The following is a 17,213-nucleotide window of genomic DNA, read 5'->3' as shown; positions in this document are numbered from 1 at the left end:
AGCGAGACATCCGGGGAGGCTCAATGGGCACAAATGAACCTTGAGGGCGCAATGGAAGCTCCGGCCCTCAACGCTGGGCGCATTCAGCTCTCGAATGAAGGGCCATTTAACTGGTGACAAATTGTGCAAACGTTCATTGTGCTATATATGAAAAGGGTGATTAGAGAACTGACCAAGGTTCAAGCTCGAGCCTCGATCCTGATTAGCCACAGAACAGCAGACAGAAAGCGCAGCCTGCTACAAAGCCAAGCTGGAAAGAGCTTGAATGACTTTCAAGTCAATAGTTGGACTTCCGTGCAAACTCACTTCATAGGTTTTTTCAGTACACTCCATTGAGGTTCTTGCCTCTGTTTTGGATGGCTTCTCAATGAGGTGGCAATTGTGGGAACTGCTTTTTCCCAATACTACTTAACCCACACTAACTGTCTCACTGTTCCACCCCCATCACCCTACTCCTTGTTTTCTTTCTATTCCCAATTGCCACTGAAATTATGCGTCAGAAGGGCAAATTATGTGGCATGGTTGTGTAAATTATGTGGTAAGAAAAGAGAAATTATGCAGCATAATGCAGCACATTTTGTAAGAGTAGTATTTCATCATGTCGTCACTTTTAAACTTGGTAACACTGGCTGGTTATTGGTTACACCTTAGTAGTTCCCGTCTAGGACCCAAATATAGCAATAACAATAAGCAACAGAAAGGTAGCTAGTCCAGGTTTCCTAAAGGACCTTCCACTGCGCGGCAACATGTGTCGCTGCTTTTTTTGTAACTTTTGAACTGCTGGAGCTAAAAACATTTTTTTTGCTAAAGTCTGCAGATTATGCGGCAAATGATAGAATTGTGCCAAATGCATTAAATCTGTAATAATATGAAAATTGCCATGGCCACTCAATCCCATATTTTCAGGAATTCTTGACTACTCCATTTCAGTATTTTACTCTTTTGCATCTTATTCTTTCTCTGTCCTCAGTTCTCTTGCCTGTGCTGCCCTCTTCCTAATCTCTGCATCTAATTTTCTCCTCTGTTAAATTCTCTCTCTTTCTTTGCTCCGTCATCCCGTGCACCTAAATATCTGTATTTCTCAGTTTGTGCTTTCTTGCTGTTCTCTTCAATTTTCTTCCCTCAAATTTGGTTCTGAATCTTCTCTCACCCGTTCTTTTTCTTTTCTCTTCACCCGCCCACACTTCTGTTTTTTATTTTACAGCACCTCTGCGTTATTCATGTCTCTCCACACTCCTTTCCTTCTTTGATTTTCGACCCCTCTCCTTTCTTGTTCACACTTCTCTCTCTCTCATCTACCTCGTCCTGCCAAACCCTGTGCAATTCCTCTCTTTTTGTCGACTCTCTCTTTCTTCAGCTCGTTTTTTTTCTTACTCTTCCCTCTTCGTCTCCATCCTCGCTCCCCGTCGCATCTCTTCCTGCCCCATGCTACCCCCGTGAAGGGTAGCAGGTGCCTTATCCCCTTTTCAATAAGTGAGTCGGAAGCTGCGAGGGGACTCCGGGCTCCCCAAGCAGATATGACCCTGGCCTGGGCTGTAAGAACGGGGTACCCCCATTTGCCCCCACACATATGTGTGTGAGGCGGTAATCAGGGCTTTGTGATTGAAAATCGAATGTTTGTTCAGACGCCAGGGGGTTGTCAGAGCAGCGGGGTCTCTCCTTCGTCCATTACCAAGCCCTCCCCCCTATCCTCCGTGAGCCGCGAAGCTCTCCACCGTCAGAGGTCTGCCCACCTCCGTAACCGCAACCCTTTTCCATTCGAGGAGGAGGCGGTGGCAAGGGGGAAACTGACCCCTGGCGTGGAACTAGGAAGGGGAATTAAAAATGCAGATGGTGTTGTGGAGATGTCTGGATAACTAGAACAGTAGCCGTGGGTGTATTGTGGCAGTACAGTAGTAATTGAGGTCTCTTGCCTGTTGGAAGAAACTTGGTTCTGGGTGGGAGCCCTTGCTGGGCGGAAGAGCCTAGTCCACTGGTTGGGGTTATTTTTAATGCCTAATGGTACAGAGCTGGCTGCCCTTAGGTCGCTGGACCTGCAATACGCAGAATGTACAGGAGATGGCGCCCTTGCATAGTTGTCTGCTTTCAGTTGGGCTGTCAGATTATCAGCGGTGTTCGTGGACGCTGGAAGGCTAGCATATTATTTTAACGCCACACAATAACAAGCATTTGCAATGCAATAGGTCTCGCATTTACAAGAGTTTAAGCTATTGGCATTGTAAATGGCAATGCCTTGTTTATGTTTTATTTTTAAACAGATATATGAAAGGCATTGTCATTTACAATGCCTTTCATAGTTTAAATTCTTGCAAATGTGAGACCTATTGCATTACAAATGCGTTTCGCACCCGTGCTATAATTTTTTATATGGAAATTTGCTAATAAAACTGTTGAAATAAAAAAAAAAAGCATTAGGAGAGAGCGGGTCCTGCCTGCAACAGCAGACAGGCCAAAGCTATTTGATAAAATAGTGCTCGGAGGATGTATTTAAAGCCTACCGAGTAACAAAATACGTAACCAGGCGTGTCTTCATGTGAGGTTACAAAATGAGACAAGGTGGCTCTAAGGGGAGGGACTACTAAGCCTATTGACGATGAAAAGCCACAATTTGCAGTGGACAATTACACAAGCTAATAAAAAATATTAGCGGAGAGTGGTAAGACATTCAAGTCCCTACCTGAATACAGCATACCACGCAGAGCAGCACATGCAGGCTTGACCTAAAAAGGAGTGCTAGTACCAGACCTGCCAACATCCAAACACAACTCATCGTGGGAGAGGAGTTAATGTGGAGAGGACGGGGCCTTTAGCCCATGACCTCCATAGCAGTGAAAGTGCTTCTGAGGGGCGTGGCCAGTTAGAACGTGAGGGCGGGGCCTCAAGCAAGTCGCAGCCTGTGAGCGCACTTAAAAAACACAAAGGGAGATTTCAAAGGCTGTCGCAGATATCCTGGAGATATGCAAAGTCCCAATAGGCACCAGCTGACTCAACCTTCCTCGCAATGGCAGTTGGATACACTCTCCGTAGGGGTTTCCAACTCACATTGGTTGACACCGTGTGATATCGGCTCTTCAACGGATAACAGTGTGAATGGAGCTGATTATCATGTGGCATGCAAGAGTTATCAGGTCTGCGGTACCCAGAAGTGAGTGCCTTTGACCACCGGTACAAATGAATCACTGAAGTTTCAACTGCATTTCACCTATTTGCAAATGCTTACTAAAGCACACCTTTACCAAATGATGTACACAGCTGAACTTCATTTTACATGAGTCACAGAGCTCCATGGCTGGGCGTGTCAGTTGTAGCCTGCTATTTGCAAAGAATGAGGAAATACCAGTTGAAAATATAACATTTAATAATGCGTGTCATGCTTCCTTTGATTGCTTATACTTTCACCTCGTAGGAGCTTCTATTTAGAAAAACCAAGAGCAATTGTCATTCATGAACTGCCCACGTACTACAATTATTCTTACACTAGGAACATCCTGCCCTTAATGGTTTGTAGAAAAAATGGATGATGTCTGGCCTCCTAGCGAGGGAATTAAAACATGCTGCCAGCAACAGTTAGGCAGTTCTTTGGTGCCAAAGATGGCACTGCCGCAAGAGCTACTGGATGAGCATCTGAGAAAATGCAAAGCACAACACATTCAGTGCTGAGAGCCTGGAGGGGGCAAAAACCCTCACACTCACGGCTTGCAACATTCCATCTGGATCATGAATTCTTATTTCATCGCTCAGTGTGAGGAAGCATTTTCCATCTTGGCTCCCAAATTATGGAACTCGCTTCTATCTGAACTTTTCAGCCAACCCTCTTTAGGGGTTTTCCGTAAACTTTTGAAGACCTGGCTCTTCTCCCTGGCTTATTAAGCTCTATGGTATCCCCATTATGTTGTTCTATGTCTGTCTGTTGCCTGCGCCTTGATGCCCTTCTAGGTTAAGTTTTGCACATTATAAGACACCCATTCATTCATTCATTCATTCATCCATGCGGCTATCCAGACCAGAAGACTCTTTGTTCATGGCGGGATCCCAACGGTACCAATTATACATAATATCAACTTAAATGCAATTTTTGGTGTTAAAGATGACACCCTGCTCAAGTGATATACAAATACAACTGTTCTTTTTGCCTCACTTGACTAGTCTTGGGGGCGGGTCTAGTATGATGACACTGTGGTGTGGGAGTGGTAGTGCACTCCCTTGTCCCTTCACTGCGCATGAGTTGTTTGGCCAGCCGTTTCACGCCGGCCAAACACCTCATGCGCACTGAAGCTTTGGGGCTGGAGAAAGCAGGCACAGGCTCCCTGTCTGCCTGGGAGCGTAAAGTTGTAGCGCGCACTCAAGCCAATCCTGAGTAGCTTTGCTGCAGTGTCATGATTGGCCGCAGTGCAGTCTGGGAGCCTTTCCCAGAAGCAGGAAGAGCGGGATGGAGCAGATGGCGGAGGCAGGGGCAATCAGATAAGTTTATTTATTTATTTTTGTCCCCCTAGTCGCCTCCCGGTATGGGTATGGAACGTGAAAGCAAAAGGGGAGAGGGTGAGAGTGACGAAGCATGGGATTGGAAAAAAAATGCAGTGGGTGGGTGGGGAGAAGCAATGAGGAGAAGCACATGGTTGAGTACAAGAGAGTGAGGAGGGCGAGGACAAACAGTTGGGCAATAGGGAGCAAAACGGAGTACAGGGGGAGAGAAGTACAGGAGGGTGACAGTTCGAAAACACATGCCCTCTATGGACTGAGTATTTCACACAAAAGAAAAAAGTAGTGCTTTAAATGCAAGCAATGGAAGCAGTGATGTCAGCCAATCAAAGAGGTTGTAAAGAGGCAAAGCTCCATGGGAGGGATAAACACAAGATTGACAAGCTGGGACATAAATAAGACACAGGCAAATGAGAGTATGAAGGAAAACCAACCAATGGTAAGAGATGGCTGGGCTCCAAGTCCCTCTATGTTGTTGGGAAGCAGCAATATGCTTTGGAACAGATGCCCAGGCACTGTCTAGTAGGCTCAACTGTAAAACTAGCAATACTCCCTTCTTTACGCTGGAGAACTGCAGTGCTCACACTGTGCAGCAGATGGCACCTGTGCATACGTAAACGTCAGCCCAAAAGTTTCAGGTTGAAACCTGTTTTGCTAGGTGCTGGCATTCAACTTGCAGTTCTAACCGAGCACTATTGGGCACTTGTTCAGAAGTGCAGGACATAGCTTCAGAGACGTTAAAAGACACAGGCAAAGTGGGCAATTGTTGAGGTCCCCCACCTTCGAAGGCCCCCCCCCCTGTGAAAGGGAAGTCTCTCTCTAGATCACTTCCGTGTATTTTTGTCTCTTAATCTTTAACATCTACTTCAATATTGTCAGCTAACATAGCTCTTGAATTAGGAAGAAATGGGCAGTAAAATTCAAAGTACCTCCAAACAGGGACCTAAAAATAGCTCTTGCCCTGGGCCCTCAAAATCCTTAAGATGACATTCCATAGCTTCCCGCTTCAAGGGCTGGTAAATCAGCAGGGTTCATACTATGCAGCAGAGGGTGCTTATGAAGAAGTACAGACAGACCTATGTCTCCACAGGGGCTAGTAAACACTCAGTGCTCAGAGAGCGTCTTGTCATAAATTAAAGACACCCCCTTTTACTTTTAATACCCAGGCATCGGTTAACCAAAATGGCAGTAGTAGCAGATGTGACAATATTATCCGCATTAAGACAAGGATCTTAATGCCACTAGCCACTCGGTCTTCAACACAAATTGGCCTATCTTTGCCATTCACCATCACTCATTTTGGATTATTGACTATTTCGTTTGGCTTATCTCAGTCTTTGTGAAAAAAATACTGATAAGACCTTCTTCGCACTACTTATGCACATGAAGGAACCAATGTTCTCTCTAATTTATTTCCTCTTTGTGCGGCCGTGCAATATCTTTGTGCGCTTCAGCCAAGGCTTTGTGCACCAAGCATGCCAGCGCAGTACTTGAGTATATAAATCACTGCCATTTACCACTCAAAAATGTGCTTACAATGAGAGCGAACACAGGAGTATTTCACAAATATAGCTCCATTTAATAGTCTTGAGACAGTTTTGCAATGTAGATACAGATCATCATGACAAATCATGATTTGTTTACTCTAGTGGTGCCTGCACCCCAAGTTTAGAAAAGAACAGGACTCAGAAGGTAGCATCATATTAAGATGTTATTGAATATTCTCAAATACAGATTTGCTAATTTGGCGGGAGAATGTTGGGAGACTATACAAGGGTATATATATTTAGCAAGTTGACAATTACATAACACATTAACATGTTGATATACCACCTAGCAATTTGTGTCCCTGCTAAGAGGCAGTCTGTAAAATGTGCGCATCCAGGACAAACAGACTGTGGGAAAGGTTGGTCTCAGACAAGTCAAGTGCTGACACGAGATGTGTGACATGTCTGCTTCTTTCACCGGTCCTGGCCCATCTTTCACCGCTGATAACCTTTATCAGGCTTAACTTAGCCACTTAAAAGGTAGGCTTTTGTCCTGATCAGCATGTCCAAGTGATTCTGCTCCTGACTATTTCTCAATTTAGACTTCATAGTGTTCATGAGTCTGAATCCACAATGGGGAAAAATAAGTGCAGGTACTCAACCCACTGAACTGTGGACTAGAGGTGGAGCCAGGGGCATATCTAAGGGTGCGTTGAGGAGACAATCTTTTAATGACTCTTCTTTCTCAGTCCTCCTCTTCTAATCATTTTATAATCAGATACATTATACACTCTCATTATGTCATTCCTCTTAACTACTCCTTTATCCCCCAGGTTTACGTTTTTCATTTCCCTTTTTTGTATTTTAACCTGTTTTAATATTTCTCTCCACTCTCTTCCTCCACCACTTCTTTTTCCCTCATCTCTCTTACCACTTTCTGCTTTCCCTTTCTCCATGTCTCTCTCCACTCTTTTCTTCTCTTTCTTCTCATTTCTCTGTTGCCTTGTCCTTGATTCTTTTCTTTTCTCTTGTCTCATTAGCCCATCTTCCTCAACCCTTGTTACTTTATCACTACATATTTCATTCTAGTCCTCTCCTACCATATTCTACCCCTTTTTTTCTCCCTGTGCAGGTGTGGGGAACTAATGGCTGATACAGTGGTCCTGTTGCCCTGATGAAATGACCAAACTCCAAAGCTACTATCCTCACTTGTTCTTCCTTATTTTTCTTTCTATTCCATCCACACCTCATGCGCTCATCTGTTATCCTATCTTAACTTGTCCTATCTTGTCTCTCATGGGAGTAGTAGCCTCCACATGCGTCACAGGATAGGGACCGTCAGGCCTATTGGTCTGAAAGATAATGAGGATGGAAACTGGTCAGTCTTAGACTTGACAGGTTTGTTGCTAGCCCAGCAGACGTTTCCATAGCCTGGATCTTTGAAGGGCATCTACAGTTGTTTTGGCCCTGTGCCTTTGCTAATGGGAGAGAGGGGGCGGGTGCTGTACATGACATTTCATAGTTCAAGTTAAGTACTTATTTCTAGCTCCAGCTACCCTCTTCTCAGTGGACATGCAAAGCTATACACTCTTCTGTGCCACTTATTTGTTTTTACATAGGCAAACTTAATCTGACGGTATTGGGGAGCTTACATGAGCACCAGTTACATTACACAAGGACACAGGCATTTTTTTGTTTAGGCACACAGAGATTGTGGCATTATGGTCAGAGCTGCTGACTTTGGAGCAGGGACACAAGGTTGGAGTCTTGGCGTTGGCCGAACATCCTGTGGTTCTGGGCTAATCACTTAATTTCCCTGTGAGTAACATAAACATGGACGTGTCCTTATGTAACTTTACTGGTGTTCATGTAAAGAGCTCCAATACCTTTGCGTCAAGTTCTCGCTAAAAAAGATTATTTACTGAGAATCACATGCTTGTGATTGGCAGATTGACAGGCAGTTCTGACAACGTGAGTGCTGCTTACAGTAAACTGTAATAATTTTATGTGTAGAGGTGTAGTAGAGTAAGCTACCGAAGGACTGTCACGCAAGCCGAGGCTCCATAATGAGTGCCATTCACCTGAGAGAGGTGACATAAGTTAAGCCTTAACTTACCTCTTAATTGTAAATTGCACGTATATTAGGAATATATATATATATTTACGCACTATCACAATCATATTATCATCTACCTCATATCTGTTTTGTTTTTATAAGTGTTAGTATTTTGTTTATATGTAACCTACTTTTTATGTTAAGCGCTCTGATACCCACGGGTCTTGTTCGCGCTATACAAAACTTTATAATAAATAAATAAATAAATATGTGGTACAGAAGGGACTCAGGGACAGGGGAGGATTTCCTGATGCTGATGACAGCAGGATGAGGTGGTATGTGTTTCTCAGCTTACTCAACAGACCAAGGCAGAGGTGCCTGTGTCATGCTTGGTGCTCCAATTGTTCAGGCTTTACAGTGCGACTGACACGATAGTAGGGCATGTCAGTAAAAAATGAAATAGACACCTACACTGCCAAGTCAAAATGAATGGTTAGCTGAGCCTTGATTTTTCTTGAGCACCTGTGCTTCCGCATCATTACTGGTTGCAGGAAATGCACATTGCTTGGCATTTTTGGTACAGTTGATGACAATTAAAAGCACTGAGGGCACATTCTGAATGTAAGCATTTAAAATAAAGAACAAACAGGACACTCCGTGAAATAAAGTATTTGCGCGGTATCACACTACATTTTATTTTTGGGCACTTTTAAGCAGCTGCAAACCTTGGGCAGATTTGCAGAGATTAACAGCCTGCTGAGCCGAAGCCAGACTCAGATCATACATGACCAGCAGCTGTAGCTGTAGCTGAAACCTTTTCTCTCCGTCCTCAGGCTGCACTTTGGAATAGAAAAATGTCAGAAAAATACGAACGACATTTCCAGGAAAAGTGTGTTTTTCTTTTTTGATCCATTTTGTAGGGGAAGAAGGAAAGGAGAGGAAAGAGAGGCTAAAAGCCGTTTCTTGAAGTCACCGTTTTCATTCAGCAAGCAAGGAGGAGCAAGACAGAGACAGAAAGAGAGGGAATGCGAATAAGAGGAAGAAGAGAGAGAGAGAGAGAGAGAGACGAGGGTGGTAGCTGACAGCGTCAGAGCAAGATAAGTGGACACTGTCCATGTCTTCTCTGCCCACCTCACCAATCCCGAACAGCAATGAACGGCCGAACCTTATCTATAGGCCTTGACTATTTCTGCTATCCTGGGACGCATTTTAAAAATAAAAAAGTAGGGGAATGGATTCTATTTAATGAAAAAAGTATGGCACGCCGTTCCCTGCCGATCCCACCCACTTCAACCACTGGGTACAGACTATCTTTGAGCACAAAACCTGCATACCGCCTTTACTATTTTCAAATTTACCACCGATATGGTATTTCCTACGACTCTCTAACTATTCACCTTTGTGGTCCATACTGCAATAATATACAATATACCATCTTTAGTTACCCGTTTTCTCATCTGATTCTTTCTCTGCGGACATACAGGCCTTGATAAAGACCATTGGACAAAATACGTGTGGGCTGGTCTACTCCATCAAAGGCGTTTCTGTAATTTGCTGTTCAACCATATCCAGTGCAAGAGATGTATTGAAGCATAAGGACATACTGACCTTCATGAACTCCCCTGAGGAATTCATCTGGACACTGCTCATAATATTTTTTATTTGTGTGATCGAAGTCAAGTCTTACTAAGATAATACATTTTAAAAGGAACAAGCAAGGGAATCACAGGCGACCCCTAAAAAACATCCCTTAGCATCAATGGACTTTAGTAGATCAGGGAAAAGTTTCTATGCATTTCAGAGGTTTCCATTGCTTATTGTGGGAATGTATCTCCCATGTACATTGCTGGGCTCTGCTGGCGGAGCGGGTAAACCCCATGTGCATCACCAATCTTAAAATATCTCAAACATATCACCAGTTCAGAGCACAACATCACCATCAAGCAAGAGCACCAGCAGTAGACCAGCACCAGCCCAAAGCACCAATATTAGCTAAGAGCAACACCAAAAACTACACTTTTACAGAACAAAAACATAGATGAAAAGAAGCAATGTTTTTCTACATGATCAATTTTGTGCAATACATAACCAAACTTCAGGGTCGAAGTTACAAAAGCATTGGCAGCAGTCGCAAAGGGCCAAGTCAGGGGTCATAATTACAAGTTCTTGCAACCCCTTATTAAAGTGCATGCTTCAGTGACTGCTGAACTTGTCAACTTGTCACGAACATACCAGGCCACATGTACCTGTTCACCCTCCTGAATACACAAACTCAGACCACATCAGCTTACCTTTGGAAGAATTGAGGCAGCAGTTTAATAGGCAGTTTCCAACTTACAGGCAATCCCTAACTGTTACCTTTCTAACTTACTGAGTCCTTGCCCTCCTTACCCAGCCTTCGACCTTTCTGCTGTACGTTCATTGCATGGTATTTCCTTCCTCCATGAGCCTTGTGCCATTTATGCTATGGTGTGTTATATTCAGACACCCATCCTTACATTATCTATATGCAAGCATCTACTTCCAGCCCAGCGGCGTGACCATTCACTTCCACTGTACCCTTTTGACATGTACCTCCGGACAGGTGTCTCCTTCCTGCCCAGCTGTTGGAACATTCACTTCTAGCTATACCTTTTACTTTCTGCTTCTGGGCAAGTGTCTTTTTCCAGCCCAGCTGGATCAGTAATCAATTCTGGCATAACCTTTTACCTCCTTCTTTCGGGCAAGAGTATGCTTCTAGCCCAGCAAGGTGTTTGCTCTTGTCCAGTTCTCCCCTTTCTTTCTGGTTCAAGTGTTCTACACCCCCTGCCCCCCCGCCCCCTATCGACCCTCCACCCCACCAAGCCCCATCCCAACTACCAATCCTTCCTAGTGAAATATCCCCTCTGGAACTGCCCAAAGACTTCCAGCTCAAGGAACTGGGTGGCCCCTTTAACCTTCTGTTTCGAGGTGACCCTGTCACCTCCACAGTATATTTATCCGGGCTACAGGTGCTGCCCTGGAGGGTTTACTTCTAGTTCAGCATCATAGGTTATCCCAGTGACCTCCCAGTACCTTCTTGGTTCTGTTACTCATGGCATGCCTGTTCCTCTTCAGTTATAGCTCCCTCTCACCCATGACCACAGATCCAGAAACAAATCAGGACCACATTCTTAGTCCAAAAATACCCCTTCAACCAAAAATTCTGTTGGTGTGCCAGCCCCCTAATCCATTGATTCAAAGAGGAATGGGTGGGCAGGTTCCCTATCGAATCCTGTGACAAAATAGTGCCCTGGGCAGGCACCTGGAGGTTACGTACACCCGCCCAAGCCCAAATTATGCCTGGTGAATATATGAGTGGACAGACCTCATGTGCTTGGCTAGGCAATCTAGGTACCTTCCCGGCATTTCTACATTTAGGTGCATTCCTCCAGCTATCATTCTTGATATCTGGAATGGCTTTAAGTATGCTCCATAGGGTGACCAGACGTCCTAGATTGTCCAAACTGTCCCGGTTTTTGAAGAAGTGTCCCGAGTCCCGACACTATCTGCTAAAACACAAACATGTCCACGTTTTTAAGGGAGGGTCGGGTGAACGTGCACATTAATCACAGTGTTGTGCAGGTCGATATTTCATGCTGTCCTCTTAGAAACCGGGGACAGATCAGGGGTCTCCAAACCGGTCCTGGAGGGCAGGATCCACGCCAGATTTTTAAAATTACTACATGTATCTCAATGGGGATATCCCAAAAATCTGACATGGATCCGGCCCTCCAGGACCGGTTTGGAGACCCCTGGTAGATTCTCCTGCTAGGCTGCCTCGCCTCATTCAAGCAGCACAGCAGGAATTAATGCGGTGTGCATCAGGGATGCAGAGCCTGGCCGGGCCCAGCATCAGCTCGACCCTGGAGCTCTTCCCAAAAAGGAGAGGGAATGTGAAAATACAAAAAATGTGAGCGAGAGAGTCTTTGTGTGCGGGTGTGTGCGTGGGTAAAGCGCAGAGACCTAGTAAAACATTTAGTCCCTTTTCTATGCCTGTGCCCATCACGGTTTTTCTATCTGAAAATCTGGTCACCCGAATTTTCAAGCCATATTTCCACTCCTTCATGAATGGCCTCTGATTTAAGAGGCAGAAGTGGGCAGTTTTGGACCTATTCAACCTTACCTCCTCCTGGAGTTAGTGAGCTCTCAATACCAATGGTCTGCAGCAGAGTTGCTTGTGTATCATTACCGGTGGCTCCACTTCACATCGAAAGGGAGGATGGACCTGCAGAACCCATATCCTGTAGCAGATGGTGACTGTGTGCTGTGCCACCGTACTGGAGGGAGTAGCGGTCCTGTAGGGCCCAAATCATTCAGCAGAGGGCGCTTGTGCAGCGTTGTACTGCCTCAAAGGGATGGTGGACTTGCAATGCCTTCATCTGCAGTGGAGGAAGCTCCTGCCTCATGGTCGTTGAAGGTGAGCCTACAGTTCCCCAACTGAACAGGAGATGGACCTTATTCATAAGCAGAGGAGAGTCTTCCCTCCCTTCGGATGGGGAGGGGTTGGACCTATTTCGCCGTGCACGCCTTACCTCTTCAGTCAGGATTTGATCTCATGCAACAAAGACACCCAGAGGCAAAGACTTGGATGTCACTCATTTTGCTCATGAGTGAGATTCACAATGTGTAACACTTCATTAAGCTCAACAGGTCAGTGAGACCAGCCTCAAGCAAGCTTATGGCCCTAGGTCTGAGACTCACACCTGAAAAGTGACACTGAACTCCTTTGTCTGTGGTTGAACCTGTACTGCAGGGTGTGAGACTCACACAATATGAGTAAGGTTTTGGTCCTAGATATGATATAAGTTTCATACCTAGTGAGTGGGAGGGTACAGGTGTGGGTGATGTGGTGGCCAAACAAGTGAGATTGTGCTGCCAAGTGTCAGTCACACACAAAATGATCAAGGTTTTGCCATGCGATGTGAGACTGACACCCAATAATTGACAGTTGTTAGACTCTGACCCAAAGAGTGAAACTTTGTGGCTCACATCCCATGACTGGAACTGTTCTCTTATGTGTGTAGCTCATGTATAATAAGTGAGAAATTTGTTTTTAACTCTAAAATGTGGTTATTTTCCCAGCCGAGAAAAAGCCGGAGAGCTGCCAACCTTTTTTCTGCCCCTTATGCCATCGGGCACTCAAGAGAGCGGAACTGGCCGACCACCTGCACTATGAGATGGGCACGTTATCCAGTCACATGTTGGACAGGTAATGAGAGTTCACTCTCCTCTTGCACTGTGGGGGGCTCCCACCAAACCCACCCACAGTGCTTGAGGCTTTTCCTGCTTAAAGCTATCAAGGTCTGCAATATCCAGAGTAATTGTCCCATTTGCTTTCTCTCCCCAGCGATCCAGAGACGTCACAAGAGAAGGAACCAACCGCTGTGCAGGTAAGCGTGACATAACACCTGACCCAGGAACCAGAACTCATCTCAGTTTAGAACATCAACACTAGAGCCAACATCAGCCCAGAGCACCGGCACCCGCACCATCTTCAGGCACCATCTCCAACCCAGAGTGCCAAACCCATCACAAGCCCAGAACACCAATATTTGAACCAACATTGGCATTTAATCCTGGGGTAGAATCACTGCCAGCTCTGAACACCCAAATCATAACCAGCAGCATAAAAAGCCTTCACACCAGAGTCCGCATCACTAACCCAGATGGTAAGCACATCACAAGCCCAGAACACTAAGGGTCTCATGAGGTTTTGCCGTTGGGTAGCACCATAGGCCTTCCTGCTGTACTGCCCTATGGCAAATGATTAGGGCAGGAATGCGCTGTATCTATCAGATACAGCACATTCCTGTCCTTTTCCCCTCCACTGGCGCACAATGGGCTGCCTTGCGCCAACACAGGCACCTTTTCACTATGGGGCAAGGGTCCCTGCATTCCAGGGATGATTATTTCTGTGCAGGAAGGGAAGCCTTCCTGTAAAAAAAACAATCACAACAGGCTTTCCCTTTTTCTATGTGTGCTGCAGAAAATGGAAAAATGAGAAGAAATACAGATATTTCTCCTTGTTGTGCCTCCCTTATGCCTCCCCTTGGGAGGAGTACGATTTTGGCGCTGCCTCACAGTTGCGATTTCTCGTAAATCTGGGGCAGTGTCATAAAGCCATGGATGTTGCTGGGAACACCCTCAGCAACACGCATTGCACGCCAGTTTCAAAAACTTTCAGCTTGAAAGGGGCACATATTTATAAAGTGGCTTTACAAGGCCTTATAAATATGCAGTGGCACATTGCGCCACCGGAACATCAAAAAAAGTGACATTTCGGCCATGCAAAAGTGCTGGTAGGGCCTAAGATTAGAACCAGCAGCAGCCTTTGGTCCGAGCATGGAATCCCTGCCAGTACTGAGCCCCCACTCCAGAACCAGCAACACAATGAGCCCCCACTCCAGAACCAGCAACACAATGAGCCCTCACATCAGATCCGGTGTCAGCCGTGAGTCCTCACACCAAAACCAACACCAGGTCACAGGAACAACTGAGAGCACTAAAACTAATACCATCACCAGCTGAATAACTGTCAACACTAGAACCAGTACCAGCCATTCCTTGACACCATGGCCAACATCAGCTCAGAGCATCAACAGCAGCTGAAACCACTTATAACCAAAGAAGTTGTGTGGTACTCGAACTTCAGAGCTAACACCAGATTTGAGGGCCAACCCTAGAACTACCACCTGCAACAAACATTGACAGCTGAATCAACATCAACTAAGGGTAGCAATGTTAGGACCAATACCAGCCCAGAGCAAATACAGCAGCATCAAGCACTAAGAACTCAACCTGCTCAGAGCTCCAGCTTCAGAGTCAAAACCAGCTCAGAGCACAAACACTAGAGCGCTGAAGGCTCAGAACAGCAACAATTAAACCAGCAGTAACCACAAGTTCTGATTTCTTGGGTGTTTTTAGTACTTATTTAGGCCACACATCCCATTGGTGCCCCTCGAGGAACAATAGGAGATTAAAGCACTAACACTAGAACCAGCCCAGAGCACCACACTAGCACTAGAACCCACAACAACAAAGAGCATCAACATCAGGTGACAGTCTATACACCAGAGCAAACTCAAAACATCTACAAAATAGCACATCAACCAAGAGCACCAGCAACAGAACAGCACCAGCCCAGAGAACCACGACAAGCCCAGAGCAACATCAAAGCCTGCACTAGTCCAGAACACTAACATTACACTCCAAACCAGTGCAGTATGTAGATGCCAGACACTTGCCACAGCACGCCACTAATTCAGGCACCGTAACCAGAACAGACACTAATCCATTTACAGCTGACATCTTTTTTCACATTCATGTATGGATTCCATTTCCAAGTGAGCTTTTTTAAGGCTCTTTGCACTTCAGGCAGAGTCCCAATTAGACACCTATGGCCCTGGTTTCCTTTTATCACGCCAGATACATTACAATAACCTGAGAGTATGTTACTTATTGGGTGCGATAAATAGCACTGATTACGAGTTTCTGGGGAATAACATGGATGTTAGTGGTTATTGCACCAAAATCTGAAGGGTACCAAAATTACAGTACACTTTTCCCTGTTAAATTCTGGCTGGTTTTGACCTGCTGAAATTTAACGACGGGCAAGATATTTAACACACCCACTAATTACCGGATCGGTAAATACCACACAAATCTGAACTTCAACAGGGATTTTCGCACGGGTCAGAAAATACTGACCCACTCATCATTAGGGCCCGGCTACAGTGTAATCTGTAATTTTTTATTGTAATTGTAGGAAGGTCATACCAGCTGAGATGAATGCCCCAGTATCTGCCCCAGTTTTGCCATAAAAAACAGGAAATTAAGAAACCACTGTAGGTTGCATTTCAGTCCACGCTCAGAATTTACCCTGGGCTAGAGCGGCACTCAATGCTAATCGAGACCTTCAACAGTACATATTATTTTTCTTCAGATCCAAGTGCTTGTAGTTTTTTTTATCTGATTATAAATGCAGCACTAGAAGTACCACAACGTAAAAAAACTGGACTGGATGAACGACTCATTTAGTATGAGGTTTACCTTGGGGCGCTGAACCAGCTGTCTTGGGACAACCCAAGATCATGCAAGCAATGGCTTAGGGACTCAAAATGGCTGCCAGGGGACTGCAAGCAATGGCTTGGTGACTCAAAATGGCTGCCAGGGGACTGCTACTTCTGTAAGTAGAGGTTTGAAAGTCGTTGAAAAGATTTTTGTAACTTTTGCCAAGTTTTATGTAAAGATGGCATTTTTTTTTGTCTTGCCCTGTATGCTTGAATAATGAGACCTGCTTTAAAAATCCCAGGTGCACGTATCCTTGGCTAACACTGACAAAACAGTTCTACATAAGGTGTACTTTGCAGAAGGCTATGGTTTTCCAGTGTAATGATGCTGAGCTTAGAAAATATCTAAAAGAGATAAACCTGCAGTGAAAAATTCTGCAAACGTTTGCCATTATGCCTAGACGGCTTGCAAAAGGTAAATGTGCAGACAAATATTCTGCATAGTTTTCCATCTTGGCTGAGTTTGATTGTAGTACAAATGTCTTGCTGTGGAGCACAGGGGCACTCACGGTGCAGAAAAAGCATTTTTCTGACATTACGTTCCAACGAACAACGAAGCGTCGCAAAGGAGGAGGCATAAAACAACGACCGACAGAACATGGACAATCAAACTATTATCCCCCCCCCCCCCCCGCGCTCCTTTCTTTCCCTCTTTTCTTCCTTCTTCTTTCTCTGTCTTTCCGCTCACGTATATCCCATGCTCCATGTAAATATATATATTTTTTTACTCAATAAAAAATTACAGAAATTAAAAAAAGTAAAGTAGGAAAATTAAAATTTTTACAAAAGACAAAAAGCAAACACTATGCTAGCACACAGATTGCAATTCTACACAATGTGGGGCTCTGATAGAAATTGTGCAGACAAAGCAGTCACTCCAAGAAGGAGCGAGCGGCGTGGAGCTGCAGGCATTTGAGTGAGCTGTATTGACAGCATGGCTGTTACATGCCACATGCCTGAGTAATTACATTTTAGCTGACTTGAATAATTTCAGTGAAAAGACACAGGAGAGGTGATAATATTTACTCACAGTCGACGTGGGGGAACTCCAAAAACTCAAAAAAACAAGAACAGCTAGAAATCGACTCTGCACCGTTTGGA

The 17,213-nt window shown here is 44.9% G+C and overlaps 1 protein-coding gene across 1 annotated transcript in view; it reads left to right on the top strand.

Moving 5' to 3' along the window:
* Positions 1 to 17,213, top strand: part of LOC147748689 (E3 ubiquitin-protein ligase RNF220-like) — a 139,558-nt gene that overhangs the window by 89,068 nt on the left and 33,277 nt on the right. Inside the window, exons 2-3 of the mRNA XM_086936475.1 lie at positions 13,126 to 13,252; positions 13,391 to 13,433. Coding sequence (XP_086792601.1) covers positions 13,126 to 13,252; positions 13,391 to 13,433 — 170 coding nt within the window. The remainder of the gene's footprint in view (positions 1 to 13,125; positions 13,253 to 13,390; positions 13,434 to 17,213) is intronic.

This window comes from Lissotriton vulgaris, chromosome 1_1 (assembly GCF_964263255.1).
Source record: "Lissotriton vulgaris chromosome 1_1, aLisVul1.2, whole genome shotgun sequence".
Classification (NCBI taxonomy): Eukaryota; Metazoa; Chordata; class Amphibia; order Caudata; family Salamandridae; genus Lissotriton; species Lissotriton vulgaris.
The sequence above is the reverse complement of the archived record's forward strand: the minus strand, read 5'-3'. Positions and strand labels throughout refer to the sequence as shown.